Source organism: Diachasma alloeum, unplaced genomic scaffold (genome assembly GCF_001412515.2).
Source record: "Diachasma alloeum isolate Michigan unplaced genomic scaffold, Dall2.0 Dall_scaffold_00300, whole genome shotgun sequence".
Classification (NCBI taxonomy): domain Eukaryota; kingdom Metazoa; phylum Arthropoda; class Insecta; order Hymenoptera; family Braconidae; genus Diachasma; species Diachasma alloeum.
This window is the reverse complement of record NW_021680439.1, coordinates 468,727-486,111: the sequence shown is the minus strand read 5'-3', so window position 1 is coordinate 486,111 and position 17,385 is coordinate 468,727. Positions and strand designations below refer to the sequence as shown.

General features: G+C 35.1%; 1 protein-coding gene across 1 annotated transcript; it reads right to left on the bottom strand.

Moving 5' to 3' along the window:
• Nucleotides 1-3,654: 3,654 nt before the first annotated feature.
• On the bottom strand, nucleotides 3,655-15,107 carry LOC107039477 (protein limb expression 1 homolog). Its single transcript, XM_015259094.1, has 4 exons — nucleotides 15,082-15,107; nucleotides 9,911-10,090; nucleotides 7,597-7,943; nucleotides 3,655-4,137 (listed from the first exon to the last, which is right to left on the bottom strand). Exons 2-4 carry the CDS (start codon nucleotides 10,065-10,067, stop codon nucleotides 3,733-3,735), a joined length of 909 nt encoding a protein of 302 aa, XP_015114580.1. The 5' UTR covers nucleotides 10,068-10,090; nucleotides 15,082-15,107; the 3' UTR covers nucleotides 3,655-3,732.
• Nucleotides 15,108-17,385: the final 2,278 nt, after the last annotated feature.

The window sequence follows — 17,385 nt, the reverse complement described above, 5'->3', positions numbered from 1 at the left end:
CGGATGGAGCCTTTTTGTTTCCAAGCGTGGTGTACACTCAATCCAACTAGAATTAGATGAATTCTAGTTGTATTGATGCGTTCACGAAAATTATGAAACCGATATGTAATTTAAGCTACAGTATTCCTTTTTTTGATCTTATTTCTCTGGTTGAGTTAGTTTTCATAGTTTTGAAAGTAGGCAATTTTAAGAGTCATTCACATTTCCATGGGTCGATACCATGTATCGATCACATACGTGAGGAGTTAAAAGTTGACGAATCCTATTAGCGAATGATTGTAGCACGGAATGTCCGAAAACATTTTTCAGTCAAAATAATTTCAATTATCAAAAAAAGCAATTGAGAAATTTGGCCTAAAACCATTTGCCTGCGAGACAACTGGAGAATTGACAAAGGTTCCCATTTAAGGATATCCAAGTATCTTTTAGAGTTTGGTACAGACAACACTATAGATTCAACAATTTTCAATCATCAAATTTGTCAATGAAATTGCATGAGAAAAATATTATTTTAAAATCATGAAATAAATACGTTGTTCACAAATAAATAATTATAATTGTTGAAACTTTTGGAAACCTCATTTTTTTAGGGATGAAATCGATTTCTGATAAAATTCGTAAAATGAGTAAATTCGGTACGATTCCGGAAAAATGATTTCTATGGTGGAAAATTTATTGTTTATAAATTATTTATATAGAATGCTCGTAATTTTCGAAAATTGCAATTTTTTAATTATTTCATCTATCTTCTACCAAAAGCAAACAATCTAATTTTTTTTTCAAATTTTTAAAATGTTTTTAACGGTTCAATATCCAGAATCAAATTCAGACCTGTAAAGTTTAAATAATAAAATCATTGTAAAATGTTCGGAAACTTAGGGTCAAATGGGGTCCAAATGAAAGCTCTGATGATCGACTACAAAAGTAACAAACGATTTCACTGGAGAAAAAATAGCCAAAGTACTTGCATATCCTTAATGAAAAATTTCGCCTTGAATAGATTCTGTCTTTTTAAGGATGTTCGACACCCTTTTAGCCAAAATTGACGTTGTTTTGATTTTTCTGGCAAATTATCGATGGGAGTGACGTGAAAAAATATAACAATTTTGTGGTTTGTCATTCTTTAATGGCTCACAAAGTTGCGTAGTGGTGCGATAATTTTCATGCGTTTTTTCTACAGTTTTGTGATTCTTTTTAAAAGTTTAGAGAAAACGCAGGAAAATGTTCGCACCACCTTAAAATTTCGTCAGTCATTAAATAATGACAAAACGCAAAAACGTTATATTTTTTCACGTCAATTCCATCATAAGTTTGCCAGAAAAATTAAAAAAACGTGAATTTTGGCAGAAAGGGTGTAGAACATCCTTAAATACCTCAAACTCAATGAGTTTATTGAAAGCACCGGGAGACTTTTTGTAGCTAACAAAATTTTGATAAAAAAAAATATTTCGGAAGAAAATTCTGTACCATTTCTTTTCAAAAATATTGCAAAGAAATCTAAAAGAAATCTGAAATAAATCGCGTCCTCAATCTACTTATCGCTTGACCACCTGCCGATATTTTGATTGTAGTTGAAAGCTTCATTTACAATATTTCATATCGCGATTTTTGCTAACGTCTAGGTTTCTTAATCACTAGAAAATAATAGAGAAATTCGGGGGTGAAGGGGCGGAATGTAATAACACAGAACAAGTAGATTTTTCCCATCCGGATGAACATACAATTATCTAGATAACGAGTGGTTATACGAAAAAAAGTCTAATGACATTATCTCCGAAATTCACTCACTCTCGGCATAAACACAGAATTATCAATCGAAAAAAATTTAATTTGATTCATTACATTCCACCACTTCACTATAGGATTATTGTTTAAGGGAAAACTGCGGTGGAACTTAAAAGTCTTTGGATTTTATCGCAATAATGCTTAATTTCTTGATATTTGTTAAAGCCCTTAAAAATGGAAAAATGACCCAATTGTCGAGGTTTTTAAATCACGTAAGAGTTCGAAACAGACCAAAATTGTGAAAATTGTTCACATATAAAAAAATTTTGATGAAAGACCTAACGCTTTCTCCGGAAAATTACGGAACTCACAATTCGCTCACCGATTACGGTTTCGACTCAGAAAATTTAAGTGACGGTATCGTAATGTTTCACAGGAGATTCAGATAAAAAGCGGAACGCTCTGGAAAAATTCCGTGACAGTTCCGTAAAATTTTCTACAACCACATTTCGCTGGTTGCGCATTTCTACAACGACGGAAAAAAATTATACCCTGCATGTTTTTACTGAAAAATTCCAACTTACTGACTTTTTTCGATCAAATATCTCAAAAAATTATTCTTCAAAATTACTTTATTTTCAATAGAATTAGTGCAAAACTAGTATAATTAGTCCAAATAATTTGAACAGAACTCAAAAAGAATTTTCATAGAGTTCCAAGAGAAATTCAGTATAATTTCGTAGACATGAACTATGTTCGAATTAATTTTCAATCCAACTGATCAGAAATTTAGGCATTTGAACGATTTTTCGAGTTTTGGCCCTTTTCCATCAGTCGTAGATGTCGAAACTCCGGAGTTTGTTTCTTTTCCACTTTTTCAAGGCCTCCAACGAGGGCCAAGAACTCTCAGATTCATGGTCACTAAATCCAAGGACTTTTAAATTTCCTCGAACTTTTCCCTCAAGGAGATTCTAATTCAATTGATTCAATTGAAATTATTGCCATATTTACGTTGAAAAAACAAATACAAAAGAGATAGAATTTATTGATAATATCGGCTTTGCCCTAATTTTTTCATTTATAATAATTATCTAATTACTAGAATCTCCTCGAACAGATCATGGCCGATGTTGAGAAAGATTATAAAAAATAATATAAAAATGTTGCTGAAAATATCACTTGGACAAGTTAGGCACACGTTCACCAACTTCGCAGATAATTTATGCTGCCAATGCCCAATATAAAAGTACAGTTAATTTAGTGGAAGACCCGGGATATTTGCAGCCCCAGAAGCTATGCCTGGTGTTATATACAATTATCGATTCAGAATCTTCACTCGCCTCCAATTTTTCCCTTCTCTCACAAAAGAAAAAAAACATATTGTTAAATTACAAAATTCTCAAAAGTCACAGTTCTCAAATCACGTATTGATGAAGAACATTTCAATTATCAAAAACACGCTTCAAATGCTTTAGACGAACTTTAAAACAATGAGATACAAAATCAGCCCGGACGAAAGAATGAGCAAGCCATTGAAGTCTTGACAAATGAATAGAACGATTTTTATCAAGTTGCGAAGTGATGACAAAAGGAGATCAGTCAAAAGATGACTTTCTGATCTATTTTACGAGTAACTTCGAAGAGAAGAAGTCAGTTTTAAATTAGTGAAGGATAATTTTTTCATGAGAGATTTCATAACTCATGGAAAACTCACGGCTCAAAAAATGGAAAATTTGAGCCGAGAAATTTCTGCGGAAAATATCTCAAGAGAATAAGTTGTATAGAAAAATCGAATTCTGTTGACTTTTTCTGTTAAATATTTTCTGTTGAACATTTCAATAGACTCGGCCAAAAACTGATAGAAAGTTCAACAGAAATCCAATAGAATTTTCCAGCGAATTCGCTACGTTTTTCTATTAAATTTTTTCGTGCGTGAACTGCTCCCCCAATATTTCTAATGGATTTACGAATAGTTTTATCACTTCGCTGTCAAATAAAGGAATGAAATTACTGCGGACAGACTTGGGCATGAGCAAGCATAAGAATGTCCTTTTTCTCCTTGGGAAATCTCAACTCGCGGCCAGCGAGTCGAGCAGTCTCCAGCTCTCGCTCAGCGAGTCCCAACTCCATGGCAACAACACCTCCACCACCCTCGTGCTCCCTAGCCACCCAGTCGAGTGCCATTTGACTGCGCATATCGTCGTCCAGTGCTCGATGACTGTAATGAGCAACGACTTCTTGTCTGCTGCACTGCCTCTCCCTCATAGCCTTCAGCGAGCCATTCCAGTGGAGCAGCTGAAAAACAGTCATCAACTCCTGGAATTCAAGCATCGTTCTGCCTCTGTTGCACTCCAGCATGAAGCGGAATGCACCGATTCCTGTGTTTGGGTCTTCTTTTTCGTCCCCACTTCCCTGAAAAGAAAAAAAATAGTGATTATTAGTGATTACTATAAAATCCGTCAGGTCAGAAAAAAAATGACCGTCATGTGGTGGTAATTTTTCGCATATTGTAATTTCAGTAGCGAAGCGGTAAACCCGGTTAAGGCCCGGGTGAATTATATTTCGAACGTTATCTCGATTGTTTTTCCATCTTCATAATTTAAAATATATCACAATTTCTATTGGATTTTACATCACGCAGAAGTCCCTAAAAATTATTCTTGTACAATCAAGAAAAGTTGAAAAAAAACTGAACATTTTCAAAGAGCATTTTTAATGAAGATTAAGAAATAAGTCCGATAGAGAGAAAGTAGTGAATGGATAATTAATTATCCATAATTAATCATGGTAGCTAACCGTAATGGTTAGTATAATTTATCTACTTTTATCTATCTTTTTTCTAGTTTTTATCTATTTTTTTAAATCTTTTTTTTTTCTTTATCTACTTTTTCTTTTTTTATTTATTTAGTAGTTATGCATAATTTATCATGGTAACTAACGATCTGACAGCCATTGACTACTGTGATAAATGACGACCTAACAACCATTAGATACATCAAATTATTAGTTTGCAATTTCCTCCCTATTGGCTTAATTTCCCAATATTATTCAAAAACGCTCTTTGAAAATGTTCAGCTTTTTTTCAACGTTTTTTTGATTGTACAATCATAATTTTTGGAGACTCCAGGGCTATGTAAAATTGAATGGCAATTGGAGATCATTTCAAATTATCAAAATAAAGAAAACAATCAAGGTCACGTTCGAAAGATAATCCACCCAGGTCTTAAGTCGATTTTGACTATTGATCAGTTCTAAAAGAGATAGAAAAATTTTGTCAGGACTTTTTTTATAACATGTATGAAAAAATCGTACAGAACTTTTCTATACGGATTGCGTATCGAATTTCTATAGGATTTTCGTATGACATTCGGATATTTCTATACGGATATTTTTTATGCAAATTATTTCTATATTATTTCTATAGGTTTGGTCCTATACGACCCACTATGCCATATGTATAGAAACATTTCGTATGGAGTTGCGACATTTCTCTACGTTTTTTCTGGGACGTTTAGACATCTTTCGCATGAAAACGAAAATTTATGTATAGAAATAATTCGTATAGAAAATATTCGTATAGAAATACCCGAATATCATATACGGAAATCCTATAGAATTTCTATACGCAATCCATATAGAAAATTTCTATCCGATTTTTTCATACCTGAACCCTCAATTGACCCGACAAAAAAGGTCATTCGTTGTTATCCGCTTAAAACTCTAATGTTTCAAAGTACACCAAGAATAGACAGTGCCTTCTTCACATTCTTCCTTTATTCACGTGGGTAGACTATTGCAAACATTACTCTAACGTGAAAGAACAGTTTGGAATCTGAGAACGAATGAAAATGTAAACCTAGAGGTTTCTTAAATCAAATAAAGTCTATTCAAATCAAGTTAATAAGTTTATTCAAGGGGCTCATAATAAAGCTTTCATACGTACGCCAACTTCACTCTCTCGGTTTTCATGAAAATTAAATTGAAGAGAGAAAAAAAACATTGATTAAGAAAGGATTTTCAGTCACTGTTATCCGCTTGAAACTCCAACGTTTCAGAACCCTCAATTGACCCGATAAAAAAAGTCATGAGAAAAATTTCAAAAATCTCATGAAAATTCTGCATCATTCAAATTATATTTTGCGCAGAATTATTGTTTCCGAATGGAAACTGTGTAATCGTCATTTTTTTCGATTGATTGTTACTAAATTATTTACAGAAAATGGTCGTAATTTTCAAAAATTGCAATTTTTCATCATTTCATCAAAATAATATAATAATATGTGGACGTCTGCATGAGAAGGGACCACTTTGTCGATAGGGTGTTATGAATACTCTGATAGTATTGATAATATTCCGCACATTTTGAGCCCAAAATGATCTCGATGGGGTCAAAAATAACGTCGTTGGAGAAGATGGAAAAAACAATTTAACAATGGTGCAAATGGCAGTTGCTGGCACAAAAACGTGAATATCTCGAAAACTAGAATCGACAAAGTGGTCCCTTTTCATGTAGACGTCCACATATAATAAAATTCAATTCAATTTTCTAGTAAAAACGCTAAGATCCTATTTTGATGTGTTTCATACATTATGAGACAATTTTCAATAAGGATTTTCTCAACTACAAAAAAAGTCTCTTGACTTTTTGTCGCGAAATCACCCGACCTCGAGATCAATACAAAAATTATTCAGTTGTATTGGTAAAAGGAGATGAATTCCGAACCGGATTTGTAGACTACTCTGCGAATATCTCTGAAAGGATGTGGTTTAGAGAGAATTATCGAAAGACAATTCTGTAGAGTCAATCTTGGAGACTCTTTTCCTAGCTACACGTAAGACCTCACGAAAAAACAGAAAAAATGTTCACTAGAAACTCTAAATTTCTATCGACATAAGTTTTCTAAATTGTTTTTGACTCGATCTTAATTTTGTAGTGAAGTGGCAAACTAGGATAAGTGCTAATTTTTTGAAAACTTTTCTATTGCTTGAATCGAAAGTTCTCTCAAACGTGCTCATATTTTTTAATTCTCCTGAAAAAGTTCCAGTTTGCACTTACCCTAGTTTACCACTTCGCTACAGAATTCTCCTCTCATTAAACTAGTCAAATAAGAAAAATTCAGAAATTAAAGCTGAGGAAGTGTGAATCGAATAAATTCTGTAGAAAAATCGAATCTTATTGATTTTCTCTATGCAATATATTCTGGTGAATATTTCTTGGGAAAAAACGCCCAAAAAGCCCCAGAATTTTTTAATAGACTTAGCGACAGAAGAATGAAGTCCTCAATAGCAAGTCAATAAAACTAGCGAATCTGCTAGGTTGCCCTATGATTGTTTTTTAAGATGAAAGAATCGTTGAATGTCCAAAATATCTATTTTCCATTAACTCTATTAACGATCTTACAAATATTACTGGAATTAATCCTTTTGGACATTTACAAAATGATGAATATAATAATAAATTAATATTATTAATATTAATATTTAATATTATTTAATATTTGTGGACGTCCGCATGAAAAGGGACCACTTTGGCACTATTGGAGTTATGTATATTCCCATAATCTTGATCTGATTCTGAACATTTAGAGCCCAGAATGAACTTGATAGCGTAAAGAGTGACGACGCTAAAGAAGATCGAAAAAATAATTTAACATGGGTTTAAATGGGAGTTGGCAAGAGAAAAACATGAATATCTCGGAAACTAGAATCGACAAAGTGGTCCCTTTTTATGCGGACGTCCACATTTATTGATGATAATGATAATAATATAAATAATATTATAATACAATAATAACAACTATAATAATAATAATAATATTTTCCTCGAAATATCCTCATAGTAAAGATCTAAAAACTAACATAAATAATCACCTGTGCTTGTCCGTTAACTCCATTAGAACTCGATGCAGGTTTATTGAAACTAGCTCTGGCCTCAGCCACTGCCTTCTCGATAAAATCATCCGTGATCTTCCTAGAAGGATGTTCATTGAACACTGAATTCATCAGAGCGATCTTGGCTGCTGATCTCCTGGCCTCTGCCTTTGTCGGACAATTCTGAAAGCTTCCAAAGCACGAGCCCCCAGGGAGGGTCACGTAGCAGACGTAGGGAGGACTCGCACCTGGTACAGATTCGTAAATAACAAGAGCTCCATTTCGTAATTCTGTGCCTCTGCTCTGCTTCATTTGCCAAAATTCTTGGAGAGCTTCTACAACATTCACTGGACAAATGAACATAAATGTTAGTTTATTTATTTATTAATTTATTTATTTATTCATTTATTTATTTATTTATTCATTTATTTATTTATTTAGAGCCAATGACAGGGTTAAATTGAGTACAGCAATTAATCTGGGGATTGAAAAAAGTATGTTGAAGAAAGAACAGAAATTAAAGTTGGAAAGGAGATCAAAATCTGATGGAAATTTTTGTGGAAATTTTCCATTGTGGTGAAATAAAAAAGAGGAAGATAAGTTTGAGTCCATTATTTGATAAATATCTGTGGAACTATTCCATTGAGAGGAAACTCCTCTGACAGATTTTTTGTATTCCACATAATTCCGTACAAAAATGCATGAGAAAATTTTATAGAAAAGCGAGCGCATTCGCTACAAAATTCTATTGGATTTCTACAGGCCTTCAATTGGAAACTTTATCAAAAAATATCTTTTACAGAGAAAATCAATTCGATTTTTCCATACAAAACCTATTCTATTGAGATATTGTTTACGAAAATTTCTTGGCCTAAATATTCCGAGTTTTTTTGTTTGATTTTTCTAATGTAAGGAGAAAAAAGTAGACTAATCAAACTTACAACATTTACGTCGAGAAATTTGGGTAGAAAAACTCAGTAGCGAAGCGGTGAATCAAGTTGAGTCGATTTTGACTTTTGACCAGTTTTTGATGAATATCTCGGAATCTAAGAGAGATAGCAAAATTTTTCTAATGACCTTTTTATAACCTTCAAGTGGCTCTACAAAAAAGGTCATGATAACAATTTTTATATCTCTTAGATTTCGAGAAATTCGTCAAAAACTGGCCAATAGTCAAAATTGACTTAACCCGGTTTACCGCTTCGCTGCTTAACTCTCAATAGAATAAATTGTATCAAAAAATATAATTCTGTTGACTTATTCTATAGAAAATTTTCTACTGAACATTTCAATAGAATCAGCCAAAAATTCACAGAAAGTTCAATAGAAACGCAATCGAATTGTTCAGCGAATTCGCTAGGTTTTTCTATTAAATTTTTTCATACGCTGAAAATAGCCAAAGTACTTGGACATCTATAAATGTATTAGAGTTGAGAATTTTTTACATAGAACCCCTTTTCGGCTTTTATTGACCGCCAGAAAAACTAGACTTATAAAAAAATTGGCCATCTCCATGCGAGCCGAGATATCTTCCAAAAACATATTGTAATGAAAAATTAACTCGTTAGATTCTATAACAGCAACATCGATTTTAGATGCCCAATTTTTATTGAATATTTTTCTCCGTGTACGCTGTACTGTTGGATATTTTCAGTTTTCAAATTTTTCAACTAAATTGCATGGAAAAAATTTGAAAAAATTCATACCCAGTTAGATAATACTGCTAAATTAAATTTCGCAAAATATTGATATTTTTTTAAACATTTCCCCCTTACAAATAAATAATAAAACTTGTTTGCAAAACGGTCGATTATTTTTTATGAGATGTCAAAAAAATCTTGATCTTTTCATATCTAATGAAAAAAAATTCAGATTTTAATCTCGAGTACAATTGAAATGTTGATTTTCACATAAGACACTGGGTTAAAACCTGATTTTTAAACATTTCTTCTTTGAAAAACCAAAACGGTAATTAAATTGAGAAAAAAATTAGAATTCCGAATCTAATCGAGTTTTCTGCAATTTTTTTGCAGTTTTCAATAATCTTCGAATTTACCGTAAGGGTAGAGCTACTTTAAGTCGAATTATCTCCCAGTTGAGTTTTTGAGGAATATTTCGGACGTTAAGGGACGTTAAGCGAAATTTTCTTAATTACATTTCTTGTAGCTCTCAATGGCTCTACAAAAAATGTTATAACAAAAATTTTGCTATCTCCCTTAGATTCCGAGATATTCATTGAAAACTGGACAATAGCCAAAATTGACTTGTACCGTTTTACCACTTCGCTACTGAATGAGTGGTCCTGAAGACTTACCTCGGCCATATCCTTGAGTATGCTTCGCAAAACTGTTGACAACAGCATCAACAGCCTCTCTCAGCACCTGCTTAGCACGGTCATCAACAAGACCAGTAGATACTCCCATATTTTCAGTAACTCTCGATTTTGTTTTCACCGGCATAACGCCCTGCATCACACTTCAATCAACCATTTACCCTGAAAATGAAAATACCGATGGAGTGAAAGGAAACACTAGTTTCGCATAAATTATTTCTGGATAAATTGATAAAGAGCGGGCGAATATTGGGAAATTTCTGTGCTGATTATCATTTTGAAATGCCTATTTAAGGCCTTGAAACGCCCAACAGAACTGCTCTCTTAATGAATTTTGATGAACCTCCTCATTCCGGAGATATTTGCAAAATAGTATGCAAATAACTTGTGGAGTTATGCCGTTTCATATCCTGATATGGAAATATTGGCAATTTAAAGAGGTAGAAATTCCTCAAATGCCTACACACATCGATTTTTATCTGAACTATTCAAATGCTCGGCAGATAATTTTGACATTTTTAGAAAACTTTTAGGTACCATCGATTCAACTCAAATATAAAACCCAAGAATTTGAATTCTTTTCTCTATATTCACTAACTTATCACAGACATAGATTTTGAAAATGATCCTCGAAAAATTATTAATCGCAATGCATAAAAAAATCTCAGTTTATGGAAATAAACTGATGGAAAATACATAAACGGCGGAAAAATTTCTAGAACAATTCATGTGCTGAGCGCCATAAACGAGTCGCAATCCGCACACTTGGAAATAGTATATTTCGATACGAGTGAGACGGGATTTTTAAGAGTGTGAAGTTGACGAAATCACACGTAATCACGCGAGCTGGAAATTTCCATCGCACATGTGTCGAACAATATTTTTCGTTATTCCGGCCGTAAAGGCAACATTTTACGAGCGCTATACGCGCTCGTAAATCGCTACTTACAGCCATTATGACAACAAATATTATTCGACATACCTACAGCCTAAAAAAAACCCTTCTAGCTCATATGATGGCAAAGTCATATTCGCCAGAAAAGTTTTTTTCGGCCTAATGACGAAACATACTATTTTCACACTGCTACGTTCACCTCGTGCCGAAAAGTGCCTTTTCGTTCACTTTTCGTTCACGAGTAAACGAGTTTCGTTTTCGTTTACGAGCTTCGTTTACTTTTCGTGTACGAGTAAATGAAAAAAGGCGCAGTTCGGCCATTCGCTGAACGTAACATCACTGTCAAAATAGTATATTTCGTAACGAGTGCAAAAAAGTGTTTTTTGGCGAGTGGGAGGTTTGGCCGAAGGCTCGTGATATAATCCCACGAGCTAAAAAACATTTTTTCACGAGTTACGAACAATATTTTTCATCACAATGTGGCGGAAATTGGACTTTTAGGCACGCGGAGCGTGCCGAAAAGTTCACTTTTCGTCACAGCGTGATGAAATAGTATATTTCTACAGTAAAAAAATAGTATATACGAGTGGGGTAGTGTTTTTCGACTCGTGAGAGGTTTATAGCACGAACCGAAAGCAAGTGATATAATCCCACGACCCAAAAACACTTTTCTCATGAGTATCGAACGATATTTTTCATCACAATGTGTGGAAAAGGGACATTTTTTAGGGATGCTTCGTGTGCCTAAAAAGTTACTTTTGCGCACAGCATGATGAAATAGTATATTTCGATACAAGTGCGACGAGTTATAACACCCCGTCGCACGTGTATCCGAACTATATTTTTTGTTAATGATGTTACATTCTGCGAGTGCCGAACTGTGCCATTTTTCGTTTACTAGTAAACGAAAAGTCTTTTCGTTTGCAAGATTCGACTTTTCGTTTACTAGTAAACGAAAAGGCACTTGTCGACACGGGCTGAACGTAGCAGCAGTGACAAAATAGTATATTTCGGTACGAGTGCGGAAAAGAGTTTTTTGGCTCGTGGGAGGTTTATAGCACGAGCCGACGGCGAGTGATATAATCCCACGACCCAAAAACACTTTTCTCATGAGTATCAAACGATATTTTTCATCACAATGTGTGGAAAAGGGAAGGGAAGTTACTTTTTCGCACAGTGTGATGAAAAATATAGTTCGACACATATGAGACGGGAATTTCGAGCTCGAGTGGTTAAGCCCTCGGCTTGCCCTCTTACCACTCGTGAAAATTCCGTCTCGGTGGTATCAAAATAGTATATTACGATACAAGTGAAAAAAAGTAGTTATTGGCGACGATGAGGGCCACAGGTAGAGATGTGACTGACAAAAATGACTAGGTCAATGACCACCGTTATGACCTGTAATTACCTGATTTATGACCGTTATCGAGGAAAAATGACGGTCATTCTAGGAACTAGATTTTTTTTTGTGTGTATCGTAGGATACTGTATGATACTGGTGAGAAAAAGGCGGTTCTTTGTGGGCCAAGCGAACAATAATTTTTATAACACATGTTTTCCACATGTATTATAGAAATTATTCTCGTGCGGTATCAGAAAAATTATAGTGCCCCCAATATTTTTTCTAGTGTAGCATGACAATTTTCCTGGTGTTACACAATAATTTTTCCAAGTGTGGAAATTGTGACTCGTTTATGGTGCTAGAACACGAATTTTTCTAGAAATTTTTTCTGTGTAATAATACCGTGTGAGTCCCTTCAAGAATTAGTGTGTTACTCACTAGCGGTGCGCCGAAATAGGGGTCACCAAAAAAATCGGATGTGAGACCCCAATTCTTTTGAGGAAATTCCGGGAAAAAATAGCGTAAGACCTTCAAAAATGAGGATGCCATGTGGGAATTTCTTGGTAACTATTTGGCCCCAATGGGTTGGAGAATAACACACTAATTTTTGCTAGAATTTGCCCTCCGTGTAACACAATTCGGCCTTCCTTGCGTATCTTGCGATCCTCATTCGCAAAATTTAAAGACGCGGATGAAGAAATTTAATAGAAAAACTTAACGCTTTCTCTAAGAGATTCTGTTGAATTTCTATTCAACAGGAACTCTATAAGAATTCTCTTGAAGTCCTATTAGAATTTTATTTAAAAATTCTGTTTGTTTTTTGCGCCATTTCTGTAGATTGTGCAACTTTATCGTCATTTTGTGAAGAGATATTTGATAGACAAAAGTCAATAGATTTTAATTAAAAAAAAAAAATTCTTGGGCGTCAATTTTGTATGTTTTTATGCTGTTTTTTATTTGTATTTCATAATAATTAAAATACAAGAAAAGAAACATAAAATTCATGCTTAAGAATTTTTATAGAAAATTCCAACAGAATGAATTCTATACAAAAATCAACATCTATGAACTTTTTCTATAAGGAAAAATATCTGTTTAAAAACGCATGGGGTTGTTGCATACTTTTTAATAGGATTGGCGCAAAAACCAATAGAATTCTTCAATAGAATTTTAACAGAAATTCCATACAATTTCATAGAGAAAGCGCAAGGTCGTTTTATTACATTTTTTCATGCGTGGAAATACATATAGTGAGAATGATATCAAGAATTCTCTTTACATTTTCAAAACTGCAGGGAAAGAGTAAAATGCCAAAGGAAATGGAGATGTACGTAAAGTTCTCGTTCACATCCTCTCGGTTCTAAATTTTGTAAATGGAGACCGCAAAATTGCCCAAGAAATTATAGTTTGTGTAGCTGACGGTAGCAGTTAGAATAATTTGTCCATGCTATAGAAATAATATTTCTACTCCGAAAATAATTACTCTCACTTTTACAATAGGTAACAGAAAAAAACAGGAAGAATTTTCTCCCCTTTTTGAAATCCGGAAAATTATAATTATTTTCGGTTCGCTCGGTCAGATCGCGGTTTTCAGGCCGAACGACATAAAATATTGTATGTCACACGGCGATAAAAATATTACCTGACTCATGTGATTATAAGTCACATTCGTCAAATAATACTTTTATCGCCTAATGACGTAATGTACTATTTTCCGAAATCGCAATGAAGGAAAACATTTCGAAAAGCTTCCGCTTGTGGGCACAATTTGTTCTCATGAAGCATTGAAATCACTAAGAATTCTCAATAGGCATTTTAACACTCTCATTATCAAATCTCCAAATTGTGTAAAAACAGCAATTCTGATTTTCAAAAAAATGTAGCTGAAACTAAAGAAAGATTCGCTAGCGAAGAATCTTAAACATTTCCTTAAAAATAAAAATAAAACGAATCTTCTGCTTGCGGATATTCCCCTGGTTTCAGTTTCATTTGGAAAAAGTCATCATTTTTTAATTCTTGAACTTGGAAAGACTCGACTCATGATTTTTTAAATTCTCAAAATGATAACAAGAATTTTTGTCCAATCATTTTTATAAAGAAAGAATCTCCACAACTTAATCATCAAAATGAAAAAAATCATCAACATCCTGATTGAATCTCTAATTTCAATGAAAACAAATTATTATCGTGAAAAAATATCATCAGTTGGTCTCAATTATTTATCAGAAATTTTTCTTTCATGCTTTTTCAATCTCTTGAAACAAAAAGTAAATGATTTTTCCCAACCATTTCCATGAGCAAAAACCATTCCGCAATTAAATCACCAAAATTACAAGAAAAAAAACATTAATTATTCTACCATCAATCATTTTCGAATTACAAAGAAATTATCACTACTTTTTCGTATCTATCAAGCGCAGACAGAACAGAATCCTTTGATAACCACAGAATATTTCCCACAATTGAATCATTTTTTTCCCAAAAAAACAACTCTCATCAAATCTTCCAATTCTTCAAAACCAACATTTCGATTTTCGAATATTAACCATCAATTCTTCTCACTTATCAAATCCAGATCTTCTGTTACCCTTCACCTTCTTAGAATAACCACCAAAAAATTGTCTCAATCATTTCCACAAGCGAACAAAATATTCCACAATTGAATCACCAAAATGTCAAAACTTCGCTCCCCACTCTCGTTTTGAATCCCCAAATATTCAAGACAACAGTTTTAAACAATTTCAATTACAAAGAAATTATAATCACTCTGTATCCACCCAATCAATGGACCCCCGAAAGATCCTCTCACCGTTCTCCGATCCCTCAAAATGACAGCAGAGGAATTTTCCCAATAATCCCGAACTCCTCCACAAATTCTCCAAAACATTCTAATTAAATACCCTCATCTCTACTCACCCAAAGACCAATGGCCTCTCCGTAATTCCTTCCCCCTCACAGCCCCCCGCCGAAAACCCGAAAAACCCCACCACTTCGCAATCCCACCAATATCAGTATCGATTACCCCCGCAATAGATCGTGCGTCGCAAAACGTTCTAACCCCGTATCGATCGGGATCGGGATCGCAGCCTCCACCGATCGCCGTATCACCCAGAAGTATTGTGAAAATTTTCTCGTCTGTACCCCTGTTCTTGTCGCAGCACTCACGGTAAAATGCGTGTATGGCCCACCTGCAGAGAGGACCGCACGATGCCCAGGAATTCGCGTAAATTACTCTCTGATCGTTGCACCGAGCGATGCAGGATCAAATTGCAAGACACATAAAACGCGTTTAATGGCCCCGGACCACTGACGATTTCCAGTAAACCAGGGCCGCTGTCGCCTGCCTCTGCGCCCCCACTTATCTTCAAAATCTCTCGTTGAATCTTCCTCTGGAGTTCCCCATCTCTCCCATGAAATTCTTCCAACTTGTCTCTTTTCATTTCACCAATTTCCATCATTTCAGTGATTAAACAAAAATCCTCCCCTTCAATCAATTATTTTAATTGAATTAATCTATTGAATCAAGTAGCTATCGCATTTTTATCTGATTGTAATGTGTATTATTATTATTTTTTCATGAGAAAATGAGCTTTTAATTGAGGCAATTAGGGAGCTTGAGGGGGAAGGGAAAATGATGGGGTGGGACTCGAAGGGATGATTGAAATTAAGATTTCCCGGACATTTTAGACAACTAGTGAAGAGGGATTATTCAGTCGACCCTGCGATAAACCAGGGGTTCTCCACCTGGGGGCACCCAGCCGATGATCACCGAGTGGGCCTCCCAACCGGTAACTACGAACTACCGGTCGTTTCTTGTCGCACAGACCCCTGATGGTTGCGAATTAGGGTCCCTATGACCACCATATTTCTCACTAAATTTAGCCACTACGATTCAAATTTTTTGTTAAATAACTTTAATCATTTTTATTCAAGCTAGTCGAAATGTTCTGACTAGTTAAAATTTAGGAAGATACAGACTTTTAGAAAGTACGTTAGAACCTCCCGTAAATAGGGAACGAGTAATAAAACTGGAAATTCCTCAGCGTAGTTCGGACCACCAGAAAATGAAGGCCTTTTGTATTTGTTGTTTCTTATAGAGCTTCTAGTGCGATTTGAACTCAACTTCGAACCGTGAAAGTGGTAGAACCTTTTTCGTGAGAAGGCCCGGTAAACCGCGATTCTAACCTCGCTTCGCTCGGTTTACGGGCCTTCTGACGAAAAATTGCATTCATCACACGGTCCAAAAGTATTTTCTAACGAATGTGATTATAGGCTTCGCCTTTGGCTCGGCCTACAAACCCACATTCGTCAGAATAGTATATTTCAGCACGTGTGGGGCAATTTCGTCTTTAACGTGTGTGGGGTTTACAGCATGAGCCGAAGGCGAGTGATGTAACCACACACGTTAAGGACGAAATTTCCCAACAAGTACTGAACAAAATTTTATGTCACGAAGCCTGAAACCGGCTGAATTAGACACGAGACGCGAAGCGTCGAGTGTGTAATCCAGCCGGTTTCAGGCATGAGTGGCATAAAATACTTTGTGGGCCTTGTGATGAAATAGTTATTTTCATCACGTTGTGACGAAAAGTGAACTTTTCGGCACGCTTCGCGTGCCTAAAAGTCCAATTTCCGCCACAATGCGATGAAAAATATTGTTCGTAACTCGTGAAAAAATGTTTTTTGCACTCGTTACGAAATAGTATATTTCGTAACGAGTGCAAAAAACATTTTTTCACGAGTTACGAACAATATTTTTCATCACAATGTGGCGGAAATTGGACTTTTAGGCACGCGGAGCGTGCCGAAAAGTTCACTTTTCGTCACAGCGTGATGAAATATACTTTTCATCACAAGGTCCACAAAGTATTTTCCGACGAATGTGATTATAGGCCTCGCCTTCGGTTCGGCCTACAAAGCCACATTAGAATCGCGGTTTACCGGGCCTTCTCACGAAAAATAGTATGTGCACCTAGCAAGCAAATAGTACATTTCGACACTGGGCCGTGAGGAACTTTTGTGGCGAATATGAAGTTACAGGATGAGCCGAAGGCGAGTTCGGTAATCGTACGAGGTAGAAAAGTTCCCACGGCCGTGTGGTGAACAATATTTTTTGTCACTGGGCCCGAAAGCCGCGATTAAACAGAGCGAAGCGAGGTTAAAATCGCGGTTTATCGGGCCTAGTGACGAAATAGTATATTTCGTAACGAGTGCAAAAAA

Excerpts from the sequence above, each read along its gene's own strand:
- LOC107039477 (XM_015259094.1), bottom strand. The coding sequence starts at position 10,067 with ATGCAGGGCGTTATGCCGGTGAAAACAAAATCGAGAGTTACTGAAAAT. Across the intron at positions 7,944-9,910 it reads TACTCAAGGATATGGCCGAG|TGAATGTTGTAGAAGCTCTC; the intron begins GTAAGTCTTCAG and ends TCATTTGTCCAG. Across the intron at positions 4,138-7,596 it reads GAGTTAACGGACAAGCACAG|GGAAGTGGGGACGAAAAAGA; the intron begins GTGATTATTTAT and ends TTTTCTTTTCAG.